This window comes from Scardinius erythrophthalmus (genome assembly GCF_964197995.2).
Source record: "Scardinius erythrophthalmus genome assembly, chromosome: 5".
Taxonomy (NCBI): Eukaryota; Metazoa; Chordata; class Actinopteri; order Cypriniformes; family Leuciscidae; genus Scardinius; species Scardinius erythrophthalmus.
This window is the reverse complement of record NC_138225.1, coordinates 15,254,657-15,270,268: the sequence shown is the minus strand read 5'-3', so window position 1 is coordinate 15,270,268 and position 15,612 is coordinate 15,254,657. Positions and strand designations below refer to the sequence as shown.

Sequence of the window (15,612 nt, the reverse complement as noted above, 5' to 3'; positions counted from 1 at the left end):
ACAAAAGGAGAAGTTCTGAATAATGTTCATAATTTTCCCAACCACCATGAAAGTGAATAGAAACCAAGGGCTTTCAAGTTCCAAAAATGACACACACACACACACACACACACACACAAAATCATAGCATGAGTCATGAATCATCTGCTACTAATTTTAGCTGAAAATCTTCTGCATATTGGGTCCAAAGTCTTACATGGCCAGAACAATGTAAAAGACATTTTTTACATGAAGTTTTTTTTACAGTTATCTTTACAATTTTTTTGCATCAAAAATTAGAAAATCTCAACTTGTTTTCAAGTCAAATAAAAAAATTAAAATGTGTTTACTTTAAATTATTTAAGTACAATTAAAAATGGATACTTTTTTGCTTTCACTCAAGTTTTTTTTTAAATGAGTACCATTTTTGACATAGTATCTGTACTTTACCTTAGGTGGGCAACAAATTCTCAATATTTTTTATAGCCCTACCCCTTGAACGAACCACATAATTATAGTCCCTTTGCAAAAGTACGAGTAAAGAAAAACAGCGTGTGTGGCTTTAAGAGAGAGGTGGGCGTGGCTTCAGGCGCAGTGACCTCAGCGAGGTAGAGTTTCTATTCAGTTGCGTTACCAAAACACCTGTAGGCGCTCAATAGGGAGCTATCGATTACATTAGTTTGCGGAAGCATTTTTAAATTGTTTTAAAACCCAGTTTGTGCTTTGAATTGTACTAAGGAGGGTAGCGGCAGGGTTGGTTTGCCGAATATGGGGCCTCTTGCGAGTCGGGATGTGTTTTCGTGGCTACTGGTGGCCTCGGTTCTCCAGGTGTCGAGTGTGCGCTTGGCGCAGGCCAGTTACCTGTGCACTGCATACCTGAACATTTCCTACACCAATCCTGAAACGAACCGAACCACCTGGAATCAAGAGGAAATTGGACTCTATGGGCAAGACTCACCCAAAGCTTCTGTCGTGGGGAATGTGTATTTAGCCGCTCCGATCTTTGGCTGTGACGAGGACACCGTTTATAGCCGACCGAACGATTCCAGGGGCTGGATCGCCTTAATCCAACGCGGAAACGGTTGCACTTTCAGCGATAAAATTAACGTCGCAGCTATGAACGGAGCTGCCGCTGCTATCATTTTCAACGACTTCGGGGCAGAAAATCGGGTCATTCAAATGTCCCACCCAGGTATGTGACTCAACGGGCTTAGGACCTCAGGTGGGCTGCTGAACTTTTTTTAGACGGTCCTGTATAGGTTTTAGTTTGTGTATATAAGACAAGTGTTCCCTTGTCTATTTATTCTGATCAATTCTGGTCTATATTGGGTGCCAGTTGTACTCTAACCCGGGCGTTGTGTTGTGTAAGTTATGTAAACTTGACGGTTGATCCGTAGGACCTCCTCAACGCGGAAGAGCGCGCGCTCTGCTCTCACCTGTCCAGGAAAAGAATCTGGACTAGATCCGCAATTTAGATCTGTTTATATATATATATATATATATTATCACAAACCCACTCACTGATCATCAGGAGAAATTCACTGCATAATGACTCACTTTTTAGATGACCTATTATGACATTATGTCATGCCATAAAAAGTTAGGGTGCGTGTAAGCCTATACGTAAATGTTATTTACGGTGTTATTTTAGTAATCATGAAGATACTATTATAGTTGTTGTTAAAATTAGTTGAGTTATTTTGTCGTGTTTTTAAAAATATGTACGTGTTCTAAAATAATTAAAACAAAAAATAACAACATCACAAACTAAATAAAAAATGAAACATTGCCTTTTATATAGGTTTAATTTAATCAGTTAACGTTTATTTCTAGTAACAAACTGCAGGTGTGATCTGTGATCACTGTGTGTGATAACCTACTGACGCTCACAGGACCAGATCTGGAATTTTTGTAAATAGTTTTAAAAGTAACGTTAACTATAATAATCCTGGTAATTGCTTTTTTTTGTCTGTCATGCGCATGCGAACAAGTAATGTTGAATTTTTATTTATTTATTTTTTTTTTAGCTCAGAGCTCACATCTCTCTCGAAACAAACTCTTGTTTTGACCACTTTTTTGGCACAACAAGTGTATCAAGCTGCATAATTTCCTCTCCCTTAATTTAAAAACGCAATTTATTTGGTTTCGCGTTGGTAAACACCTCTAATGTTGCATGTTTGGTGACGATTCGGCTCTTTCCGTCAGGTTGTTAAGCGCAACGGTTTGTGTTTTGTTTTGCGCATGCGTATTGCTGGTGTTTTCAGTATCGTCTCTTTTGTGTTTGTTTCTAGGCACGAGCATCGTTGCAGTCATGATTGGCAACTACCGTGGGATGGATCTGGTCCAGCTGCTAGTCAAGGGCGTTCCCGTTTCCATAGCGATAGAGGTCGGGAAGCAGCACGGTCCCTGGATGAGTCACTATTCAGTGTTTTTCGTCTCCATCTCCTTCTTCATCGTCACCGCGGCGACTGTTGGATACTTCATCTTTTACTCCGCACGGAGACTGACCGGCCTCAGACAGCAGAACCGCAAACAGGTAACGTTACAGCACAAGATTTGCGTGGAAGGCTGCTGATTTGATGAGCAGTGAACGTCAATCCTGTTAATATATTGTGTTAATCTACGTTTCGCCCAAAAACACTTTTATGGAGTAAATAAAACTGAATTAAAGTAGGCCTACATCTTTATAAGACACAGATAATACCTCGAAATGAATAAATGGTAAAACAAACACTATTTGAAGGAGATCCTTTTATATTTTTTGCACTACTATATGGGTCAATGACGTGACGCCTACATTTTCTGGCCATTGCATTTTTTCAGCCAAAAACGGGTTTAATTGCATAAAAAGTATTTGTAGTACCTCTCCCATGTATGTACTCACTTTAACTTTTCAAAAACCTTTAGTTATTTGTTATTTTTTTATTTTATTTAAAGTATCAAAACATCATGTGGTGCGACCGTCCGGCCATAACTTCTGTTTTGAAAACATCTTTGAAATTACTCTAAATTTATTCAAATTTATTTTCTGCACTATTTGGCATGATATCCAAAATGTTTTGTAATCCTTTAAAAAAATTCAAAGCATTTGTATTTATATTTCCATCATGATATACAAACAAACTTTGTCCGATGATTTTATGAAATATCATGTGGTGCGACCATCAAGGAACTACCATTTTTAGTTCAGGAAAATTCTGTGAATTTTTTTATAAAATCTGGTTTAAATCTATTTTTTTGTATAAAATGTATTGTTCATTGATCTCTTTAAATAGATTTTTACCTACATAAGGTCTTCGTGTCATTTGGAGCGACCGCTCATCATGTGGTGCGACCAATAAAAGCAATCACTGTATTAAATTTAAAATAAAATATCTTATTTCTGTGGCTGAAATATGAATCACTGATACAGTATGCTTTAGTAAATTATATTTTTAAAACATTTGTATCAGTTTTATGTGATTTACAGGAAAAATAAGTCTTAACTAGATTTAAGAAGGCAACTCAGAAATGATAGAACATACTATATAAGCAGCACACACCACAGTCATCTCATTGACAAATTCTTCCGGTAGCCCCTTCTCCAGTAAATTATCTTCCTCTTATGCTCTTATGCGCAATTCCATAATGGGGGGGGGGTTAACTCTGAGCTCATGCCGAGCCTCAGGTTTGAGCCTCCTCCAAGGATAGCAAGCCAAGTTAGTTTACTATTAACCTTTAAGGCTGAACGGGCAGGCGAACAAGTTAAATAAAGTTTTGCACTTTAAGATAATTTTATTGGCTTTGTACACACTGTACAGTTTGGTAACCAAAGAGTGATAACCTTATTTAAGTGCCAAATGAAACTCTTTAATCCAATAGGCTAACTACACTGGAAATGAGAAAATGGCATTTTATTTGCTTTCGTTTCATATCACTTTAGTTACTGCGTTTAGTCAGCCTCGGATTTCTTGGCATGTTTGACAAGAAAAATCAAGGAGGTCTATATAATGTGGGGTTAAAGTAACTCACAGAGACATTGATATACGCTTTATAAGCCAAAGCTTTTAGAGCCAGTCTTTCCACCAGAGCTGCTTCCAACCATTTTTGTGGCCTGTGGCGAATTGAAATTTGAACCTCGATTGAGCTTGTTTATTAAATAACATCATGACAAATGTGATAATGCTTTCCTGTTTATCAAAAATGCCATCTCTGATATTTCCATTTGTCACTGTCATTATCATTACAGGTGTTATTCACAGCAATAACAATAATAGAAAGCCATTGACTTTGGTTACTCATTTATATTATAGACGATAGTTGGTCTGCCTGGTAAGTGGTTGTATAAACAAGACTATTTGAGAATGTTACTAAATATAGATGTCAAAACTGGATCACACAGTCAGTACTTTGGTTATGATTCTATGAGTCAACATTTGTTCTGAAAATCACAAATGCGTAGTTTTGCACTCTGCACTTCATGCTTGCTGGTTTATTAGTCTGGTGTAGCTATCTTCTTACTGGTTGGTCTGGTTTCACAGTATTGGGTTCTGAGATCATCATCCTTTTTTCAACTTTAATGTAATCACTGTATGTGTATGAGTTTGGTTCAAGAATGGCATTAGGACTAACTTTAGTATCAAGGGAATGTTTGATCTTGGATAAAGTTTAACTAAAATCACATCCCATCAGAGATTAATACACACACACGCGCACACACAGATGGACGGAATGTTTTCAGTTCGCTACTGTTGAAATTACACTGGGAATTTTTCTAAAAATCTTGTTTGCGGAGGGGAATACCGTGGAATATTTAAGCTTACTAAAACCAAAAGGCATTACTGTGCTCCAAAAGTACCTTTTCCTGTTGTTTGTTATTTAGTTTGAGGTAAAACAGGGAGAAAATAATAAAAGTAAATTGTAAAGTAAAAGTCTTTGTTGAACTTTAGCAGGCAGAGATCCCATTCTTCTATCTCGGCAACAGCCTGGTTACATGTTTGTGCTTTGTAACTTCTGGAAAATCAGACCCTTTCTGTCTGAGTATGCTGTGCATTTTCTTGTCCAAGCCAAAACACATTTCATACATACATAAGACACGCCTCTTCTGCGATTTATTTAACTCACAACCATAAATAAATGCAATTCCTGTAATAGCTCCTTTTATAAAAGTAGTTTAATGAGTGATAGTATGTAGGTTCTAGAGTAATAACCAGATTTGTATTGATTTTGTTTGGGTGAGCAATAAAAATTACTTCCTTCTTCATACTGACTTAGAATTGACACACTGTCACAATGGGTCTTATTCATGGAATTTAAAAATGTCACTCTACATACATAGTCACTCTATGATTCATTTGTCTTAAAATAACACAGTGTTGAGATCAGGTCAATGACAAATCAGAAAGAGCTCCAAGAAACCCATATTTCTTTAGAGGCTTGTAAGGTGTTCAAAAAGGGTGGACTGTCAAGAGTATTATGGCGCTTTTCCACTACACAGTACCAGCTCGACTCGACTCAACTCGGCTTTGTTTGGTTTTCCACTGTGTAAAAGTTGTACCTGTACCTGCTTCCAGGTACTTTTTTTCGTATCACCTCCGGCGAGGTTCTAAGCGAGCTGAGGCGATACTAAAATGTGACCTGAAAACACGGCAGACTGCTGATTGGTCAGAGAGAATCGTCACTATTCACTGCGTCATCATTGCACGCGCCAGACGGAGTATCCTGAATAAAAAACAGCAAAAACAAAAACATCCAAAAACAGTATACACTCGATTTCCTCCATTGTCCTGTGTGTGTGGGTAGCGGGTGTGTGTCGCGTAGAAGATGAAGTCACGCCAGTTTCCTGCGGCGTCGCTATGACGACCACGTACTATTGTGGAGGTACTATCTGCAATGTGGAAAACGGAGCGAATAGCGAGCCGAGTCGAGTCGAGTTGAGCTGGTACTGGTAATGGAAAAGCGCCATTAGATTTACTTTTTGCTGCTGAAGAACAGTCAGTTGTAAATAATTGCTGTTTTAAAAAAAGTTAACAGACATCAAATTGTTGCTCAGACTGTTGAATAGACAGATTTATTTTTTATTGAGTCTCTATTATTTGTTGGCCATTAGTATGTTCATTTCCTCAATAGGAAATTCATGTGGTCTTGCATGAATACATTTATACTTTTTGGTATAACTTTAGTCAACATTGTTAATTAGTTACATATTTTCAATCACAAATGTTTCATCATTGGTAATAATATCAGAGGCAATAAATTACTCTAAAGCAGCGCCTGAGCAAACTTTGCTTTTGCATTCTAACTCTGACTAATAACTACTGCACTGTTTTAGATTTGAAAAATTGTTTTATGAATAGTTTTTTTAAATTATTATTCAAATTTGGACTGCTGGGTAAGGATTGTGAATTTTCAACTTGCCATTTATTCTTATTAATTTATTCATTCCATATTCACATGTAAGACTAGGCTATATTTATTGTAAGACATGCACATTAATAGTATTCTTTTTTTCTGTTCCTCCAGATAAATTCAAATGTGTATATTCACAATATCTCTTAAGCTAGTCAAATGTGATGTCAGCCAAAATGGTGGCTTAAATTATATTTCATAAAATATCCATGTCTGTTGTATTAACTATTCCCTAAATTTGTGAGGTCATATATACAACTTAATAATATGTATCTAGATAATGCAGTTAAAATTACAGAAATTAGAGTTGGACTAAAAATATGTTGGTATTCTCACAAAAGAAAAAGTTGGCACACCACAGCTCGATAATAGAAATATTATTACATGTTCTCACCAAAGTGATGAGAACATGCAGTAAATAATTGTTCTATTTCGTTAGCCTCATAGCATAATTGCCTAAGTTATATTTAAAGGCAATTATGCTATGAGGCTAACGATTTATAAATCTGGTGTGCCAACTTTTTCCTTTTTCTGTCTGGGTTGTGAAAGTGTGAATGTGTGTTTTGCTAGAGGTTCTTTTTTGGTTATCTAATGCATTGACATTCATAAATCTTTAAGTCTGTCTCAAGTGTCCACATTCTTGTTGCGGCCACTCTGTATGAATCAGCCGAGTAAATGAGTCCACAGTAGATCTCTCGCTGAAGGTTGAGGGTTTTTTTATGCTAAATGTAATGTTCAATTTATATACTTACTTAATAATCCTAATCTGAAGTCCCTTTGTTGTAGGTGTTTGTGTAGCAGACTAAACAAATCTGAGAACACAGTGTTGATACTCGCGTTACAGTTTAACGATATTCATACACTTCCTGAAAAACCAGTTAGACCAGACCAAAAACACTGAAACACACACTCACACACACACACATTTCAAGCTCTGTTTGTCTGTTCTTTTTCAGAAAAAGCTGAAAGCTGAAGCAAAAAAGGCAATTGGCCAGCTGCAGGTCCGCACACTGAGACAAGGGGATCAGGTACATTTGAGCACCATACATACAGTACTTCTATTTGTATGTATGCATTTTCTTTATTTATTGCCTTTCAAAAATTTTAATAGGTTATGTTCGTACATGTAAGTGCTTGTGGGTTTATCCTTTTTTTCATGTTGTGGATGGTACATTTTTAGGCAACATGTGTAACAGGAGTGTAAATGTTACAGCACTTTTGGACACTTCGGGCTATTTCATACTGCTTATCCCCAGGTGATTGACGTTCTAACCCCAGTTTTTAACCCCGGATAAAGGAACGTTTCACACTTGTAATCTAGAATTGGGGTTAGCACTGCTTTTTACCCGGGGTTAGCAAATGCTTAGCAACAGACAACCAATTGCGTGCCTCATATTCACAGGCTTTGAATAGTCATTGAAACACTGAGTGTTGACGTTTCACGCTGAGTGTTTCACTGAGTGTTGAAGCTTCACGCTGAAATGACGTTTCAGCGTGATAGAAGTGAAGAAGACACCATTTCATTCTTACCATTATAGTTCGAAAAGTCTGTTCTGGATAAACTTCATAGTACAGTTGGCAACATATAACATAAAGATGTGCAATGCTGAAGCCATTATGTAAAACATATCGGGTGTTTTGTTTGTCCATTTGCAAATAAGGTTCAGGAATGTCTAGTGTGAAACGTCATCTTATGTATAGATTAGTTGGTAACGATGCAAGATAACCCAGGATTCCATTTACCTGGAGTTTCCAATGATCCAGGGTTAAAGGAGAACTCCGGTCAATTTTAACATTGAGCTCATTTTATTTTACATTTGGAGTGCTGTCAATACAGAGAACAACGACAAAAATCGGTGTTGCCTACACCGAGTTATTCTATTTTTAAAATTTGCACCCTGTTGACTTCAATGGGGCAATGTTTAAACCTGCTTTTAGCCTCTTAACATCCTTGATGTGTCATTACAAGTGCACAGAAAATGTGAGTGATTCCTTCTGAGTGAACACGAGTGGATCTGACTGCAGTAGATTTAAAAGATATGTATAAAAATTATGTTATTTAAGCCAGCGCAAATACCTGTTTACATCCTGTTTTTCGGTTGAAGTCCAAAGTAGTCAATTGCCGAGTTCACGCGCGTGATCATTGGTAACTAAACCTATGCGCATGAACTCGGCAATCGACTACTTTGGACTTCAACCGAAAAACAGGATGTAAACAGGTATTTGCGCTGGCTTAAATAACATAATTTTTATACATATCTTTTAAATCTACTGCAGTCAGATCCACTCGTGTTCACTCAGAAGGAATCACTCACATTTTCTGTGCACTTGTAATGACACATCAAGGATGTTAAGAGGCTAAAAGCAGGTTTAAACATTGCCCCATTGAAGTCAACAGGGTGCAAATTTTAAAAATAGAATAACTCGGTGTAGGCAACACCGATTTTTGTCGTTGTTCTCTGTATTGACAGCACTCCAAATGTACAAAAAAATGAGCTCAATGTTAAAATTGGCCGGAGTTCTCCTTTAACTATTTCAAGTGTGAAAAGTCCTTTTGTAAATTGAGTCAAAAGCCAAAATAAAGCATAAAACATAGCATAAAAACAATGCTTGTTTTTTTAAACTATTGTACAGTTAGAATTTGCATGAAAAAAGACAAATTAATCAATGTTATGGGTTATTATCAATATGATAACTTATTAATTGCAGATATACGAAGAACTGGATGAACCATCTGTGTGAATGGTGTTTTGATGATGTGTATATCTTTGTTTCACAGGAGACTGGCCCCGATGCTGATACCTGTGCAGTTTGTATTGATTTGTATAAACCAGGAGATGTACTGTCAGTTCTCACATGCAAGTATGTCTCTCTGTCTTTCATTCCATTACATCTTAGTCAATCACAGATGTTTATTACTTTTTTCCTGTCCTTTCAGTTCTAATGTGTGCACAATTTGTTTGTGTGTGTTTTGCAGTCATTTCTTCCACAGATCTTGCATAGAGCCGTGGCTGCTAGAGCACAGAACCTGCCCAATGTGCAAGTGTGACATTCTTAAAACCCTTGGAGTTGAGGTGAGTTTTCACACTAGGACTGTTTGTCGCCCCTGACATGTTCAAGAGGTGCTAGCAAATATAAAATGTTTTTTCACCTCCCCTCCATCTTTATCTAAAACACGGAATCACAAGTTGAAATAAAGTTTCAAAAGCACATTTATGAATTCATTTACTTTTTTCAACCACTCTTGTCAAATGTCTTCTTTTTTTTTTTTTTCAACCTACCTTCTTTCAAAGAGGCACCTCAGTTGGTAGGATGTTGCGTAAACAACGTGCCTTGATGTTTTCCAGATACTGCCTGATAAGGTGTAATTTTTCAGGTTTCAGACCACAGTCTTATTGTTAACACAGTAAAACAAAGAAGATAAAAGCTGAACAAATACAAACAAACCAGAACTCTTATTTCTTCTGTTCAGTTTAAAGCGCTACCATGACAATACAAATGTCCTGTTGTTTATCATGCTAAAGTGTTAGCAACTTAGCTGCAGATGAAAACTTGCAAAATAAAAAACATAACATTACTAAGCATTATTTAAAAAGGAAAAGACGTCAAGGCCAAATTCTTTCTCTGCCTCCTGTGGTAGGAGGCAAAGAGGAACAGATGTTCAAAAGCTCTGGTGTTATTCCTGTTCAATGTGAGAAAGCTCATGTGTTTAAAGCATTTGATTTCTGAGTCATGCAGAGTCACAAGGAGCAACATTACATTGCTGTTTGCGTTGACTAACGTTGGGTGCTCCTGGGAGAGAAATTGTTCTTTGGTCTTTTGAAATCTTTTATTGTGGCTGTGAGTGAAGATGGAAAGAGATGCATCAGCAGTGACACACCTCAGCTCAAAGTTTATTTGTCACATGTTCGAGTGAGGCCATACAATGCTTTTTTTTTTTTTTTTTTTTTCTCAAGGCTTCTAGAATGACTAGACAAAATTAATGCTGCCCTTCAATTGTTTGTGGTCAGTAAGATATATATATATTTTTTTTGCAAAGATGTATTAAAATGATCAAGATTTTCATTTCAATGAAATGCTGTTTTTGAAAGGCTGCATTTTACAGCAAAAATACTGTAAAAGCTACCCTGGTAATCCAGAGTTCTCGCGAGAGCACAAGTTGAATTTGCTCAGCGAGTTACTCTGGTATCGAGTAATGATGCTCATTAAATATCAGTCCCTCCAGGATTTCACGATTTTTTTGTGTGATTTTTGTGATCAAAATGACTGATTTTGTGGTGGTAATTTCCAGAAATTTGTGAAAAAAAATTGCGATTTCTAAATTTTATAATTGACATCACATTTACCATAATAGTATTATGTCAGATGCACAATAGTCATACATGACACAAATCACAAACAAAATGCATAAAGCTTGTTTATTTTGGTCTAATCAAATTCTCATCAAATTAACTTTTAAAACAACCTATGGGCAATTTTTCTACCTGACCTATGTAAATATTAACAGCAGGTGTAGTAATTCATACTGTAGAACTGTGTGTAATGCTGAGTTGAGGGGTCCTGAGCTGCAGAAGGCAACCAGTTACTTAAAGTGCAGCGTTTTGCATGGCGGCCCCACTGCGTATAGCTACGCAATACAAAGTGACCGTTCGAAAGGAAACTACTCGGTTACTATCGTAACCTCAGTTCCCTGAGAGTAGGGAACAAGTATTGCGTAGCTGGCCGCACTATAGTAACCTGGCAAGTTGTCGCTTCAGTCGTTAAACCTGCTAAAATAGCGTTTTTCGGGGACTAATATCATATAGTAAAAGAATAATATAGGCTAAGGCCGCGCCCCCTTGGCGGGCTCTGACTTGTAATGGCGTGATGCTAGCTCATTGGCGCACACGTCAGAGGTGCCTGCGCCATTGGATGTGCAGCTGCAAAATGCGTTTTACATTATAGGCTTCAGTAAATCGAGGAAAAGGAGTTTCCCCTTTTCCTGCAACATCTGTATCCACGTAAAAATGCATTGAAACTTTAATTAAACTAGAGATATTTCAATTGGATGATTATAATTTAATGATTTGTGAGGTCTTTTTCATTTTTTTTTGATTATTTTGCGGTTAAATAAGGAATTATGCAGGATCGCAAAAAAATGCGACATTTTGTTGATTTTGCATTGTATTCAGCAATCGCGGAAAACTGGAGGGACTGAAATATGCCCTTCTATCTGAGCTGCACCAATCACATCGGGTTGTCTGATATAGGCGGGCCAGAGGCGAGATGACGACAGCACTGCAACGTCGAAGTCATTAGTAAACATTGCAAGATGTCTATGGATGAACACCATTTGTTTGAAATGGCTTTGGCCGCTACAATGAAAGATTTAGACTTTTTCTCTAAAAGAGGAACAGAAGACGGCGCTCGAATCGTTCCTTTGCAAGAAGGGCGTTTTTGCTGTTTTGCCGGCCGGATACGGTAAGAGTCTAATCTACCAGTTAGCTCCGCTGGTAGCTAAGCGATAACTTGTTGTGATTGGTCGTAGTGTTATCCAGTTGCGTGCAGTGAGATTTTCAAATGCATGCTTGGTGCCGCCCCTCGAGCTGGCCGATTTTCATTAGTCGACGCCAGACCATTAATCTTTTAGATTTAGGTCTGGATTTCCAGGCTAAGTAAAAGCAGTAATTTTGTAAAATATTATTGCAATTTTAAAAACGTTTTTGTATTATATGATGGCAAAGCTGAATTTCCAGCATCATTACTCCAGTCTTCAGTGTCACATGATCCTTCAGAAATCATTCTAATATCATGATTTGGTGCTCAGGGAACATTTCTTCTTCTTATTTTTTACATTATCAACAATGTTGAAAATACTTGTGCTGGTTAATATTTTTGTGGAAAAACACTAAATGTTTTCCAGAATTCTTTGATAAAAGGAAAGTTCAAAAGAACAAAACATCTTGCTGACCCCAAACTTTTGAATGGTGTATATTGTGATAATAATATACATTTACACATTTTATACAAATATGCAAGTAATATACAGATACATTATTTACAATTGTTTAAAATAAAAATAAATTATTGAATTATAGATTATAAGTATTGACTTTTAATGTCCCTAGGCTATGGTGGTATTTGTCTATCTGCAGCAAATACCATATCTGGGATGCTTTTTTTTTTCTGGCCTTAGCCCTGCTCACCTTGGTGAAATATCTGGCAGATTGGGCAGCATACCTGCGGTGTTACATTCTGTTGCTTGTATTAGCCACTGTAAGTCTCTTTGATCCTGCTCCTATTCCAGGCAGAAGTACAGCCTGACAGGATGCTTTCGATAGAGTACATGTTTGCCCCCAGAAGCAGTGATAGGATAGAAAAAAAAAAAGGTCCAGTGTTCTGTTTCTTCAAGTTGAATAATTTGCAATAGTCTTTTCTTCCTTATTATAATGTTTATAATAAGGCAAAAAATCCGGAGCATCTCCCACTGTGTTTGTTGCACCTTGGGTGCTCACCTTGGGTGTTCCAAAGAATGTCCTTAAGCAGTCCTGACCCAAGGTGACAAACACCATATCTGGAGTATAAGGGGTGTTAAGTGGCATTAGTAAGTAGCTGCACATGATGTGTACCATGTGTGTCTCTTCTTAACCATCCTGTCATGATCCTTGATTACAGTAACCAGAGGGTTGATGGATTCTCTGTCACTTGTTATTAAAAAAGACTGCTCTCACTGAAACTGGACTGCTGCTTAGTCATCATGCTTCGCATATACAGAAAGCTGGAGGATTAGTTCTGTTTGTTCTTCTCTTTGGCAGCCTGGTTTTATTCTTTTGCCCTTCAAGTCTGGAGTCCATAATTTTAGGGAATTTGCCAAAATCTAGTTTTCAGTTTTTGAACAATCAATCAGTGCGCACTAAAAAAAATATTTGGCCAGATATCTTCTGAAATAAATTTTTCTGATCTTCTCTCTCTTGTAGTTGGATGTAGAGGAGCAGCCACAGATTTCAGTGCCTGATTTCAGATCCTTTTCAACCTCCGAGGACCTGCAGAGTGAGACAGCATCACACACACACAGCGAGACTGCATCCTCTGGATATGCATCCATGCGTGGAATCGAGCACCTAAGTCCTGCTGAAGGCACACAGAACGGTATGAAAAAACACGCACACAAGCACATTACTCGCGCCATGTAGAAATGCACTCCAGCTTACTGTGATTGTAATAATTAACTTTCACATACAAATATATAGAATGACAGCGTATCTGTGCTGAATGTCACACATTAATATATATTGTATGTAGCTTTTTTGTTGTTTTACATTGAAAACCCACCAATAACCATGATGTGCTTATGTAATTGGTGTTAGTGACAATGTGTACAGTTACATGAAAATATTTTTGTGTATAATTACTGAAATTGCTATCCATGCACAAGGCAGTGATGGCACTGGTATAGAAATACTCATAATTCTGCTTTGCTGAAAATACAAAAATATGTTAGAGACAATATTTTGCATACTGTATTGTACATTTAAATGTTTTCAATTATTAGTTCATGTTTTTAAATGATAACATTCACTTGAAATATTAAATCAATTAATTTCCAGTAAAATAATGTACTGATTTAAATCTAATCTATTGGTGAAATTTTGTGCCACAAATAATGCAGTTGCTTGATTTTGTGTTCAATTCTGTAATCCTCAAAATGGATCCTGTTTTAATACTATATAATATACTATTTTGAAATAAATCTGTCTAATCATTTATGTCCGAATAATATCTATAATAGTTTAATGCTTCTCTGTAATTGCTGATTTGATGAAGCCGTTCACAGTGTGCCTTAAAGCTGAAGTTTGTAATGTTGTAAATAAATTTGGAGATGGTTGTTATCGTTTTTTTTAAACGCTAATGGAGAAAATGATTGGGGAAAAAGATGCCTCTAGAAACAAGGTGATAGGTCAGTTATTGTTATTGGTCTTTTGGTCTGAGTGGTTTGTTGTGATTGGTTTGCAGATGTGCAAGAGGAGCAGTTGGACGGGTCACCTCATTATGATAATCTTGCCTTCGAGGGTGACGTTCACAGCCAGAGTGAAGTCAGGACCTGAGCAGCACCAACAAACACTGATACAATGCAGTCATACAGATGAAATGAAGGGTTTTGATTTGAGGACTTATATTGAAGCACTGCTGAGCCCTTTTCTGATTAGTTTCTAAGTGCCTATACATATTCTCTCTCTCTCTCTCTCTCTCTCTCTCTCTCTCTCTCTCTCTCTCTCTCTCTCTCTCTCTCTCTCTCTCTCTCTCTCTCTCTCTCTCTCTCGTTATATCGGAGGTCATGTTTTAATTGTCTGTGGTTAATTCAGGTTATGATTTCTAATTCAGGGTTTGATTCCCACTGTGGTTGTGTAAGGATTTGAGACTCACGGCCTTCCATAGCATCACAATGTCAGAGCAACTGTGGAGACACACAGAGAGAGACAAGAGTGCTCCACCTGCTGTACATCAGTCACTTAATGCATACTGTACTTCCCCCTTTTTTCATGGCTTATTAAAATATATTGTTCCAGTTTTGATGGAAAAATTTTAAATTCTGAAATATTGTGCCTTACACACACTTATGTAAGTGTGCAAATGTATATTACTCTTTGCATAGACCTAATGGGGCTGGTTTTAAAATATCTGGATTAAGTTCTCCTGATTTTAATATTTAAATAAGAGATGAAAATATTTCTTTACTCTTTCAAATGAATAGTAGCCTACTGACATTAAAATTAACATTGTAAATAAAATATTTTATGAAATTTACTGTGTGTTTATTATTAAGTGTTTTTTAAGAAGATTATTTCACAACTCCGTTCTTTTTAATGAATCCAAAACAATTCACAAATCAGAGCGGATCAAAGAAATCTGAATCACTTACTGAGCTAAAAATTACTTTTGTCGTTAAAGAAAAGCACCAAGAACTACGGTTTTATATGAGACTTTAAGCCATGTAATTCATGGCTGTTCTACTTTGTATGACAACGGTCGGTCGGTTGAAGATCACACACGTTGTGTTGTAATCGGTGGTGTTTCACAATTTTTTTTAGACTTTTTTTTTTATTCAATATATATAGTTAGAGCCAATTACTGAACAATATTTAACTCTTAAATAAAGTAAACTCACCTTTTGCAAGAATTGCATTTCTTTCTTTATTTTTGTATTTTTTTTAAAGTAGCTAACTTACTTAAAGAATCGTTATTGGGAAACCCGGAATCATTATACGT

The 15,612-nt window shown here is 36.8% G+C and overlaps 1 protein-coding gene across 1 annotated transcript; it reads left to right on the top strand.

The window, feature by feature from the left end:
- Window positions 1-518: 518 nt before the first annotated feature.
- Window positions 519-15,149, top strand: rnf128a (ring finger protein 128a). The gene is made up of 7 exons (XM_081365890.1): window positions 519-1,171; window positions 2,271-2,515; window positions 7,323-7,394; window positions 9,146-9,228; window positions 9,344-9,440; window positions 13,323-13,494; window positions 14,359-15,149. Exons 1-7 carry the CDS (start codon window positions 748-750, stop codon window positions 14,448-14,450), a joined length of 1,185 nt encoding a protein of 394 aa, XP_081222016.1. The 5' UTR covers window positions 519-747; the 3' UTR covers window positions 14,451-15,149.
- The last annotated feature ends 463 nt before the right edge of the window (window positions 15,150-15,612 follow it).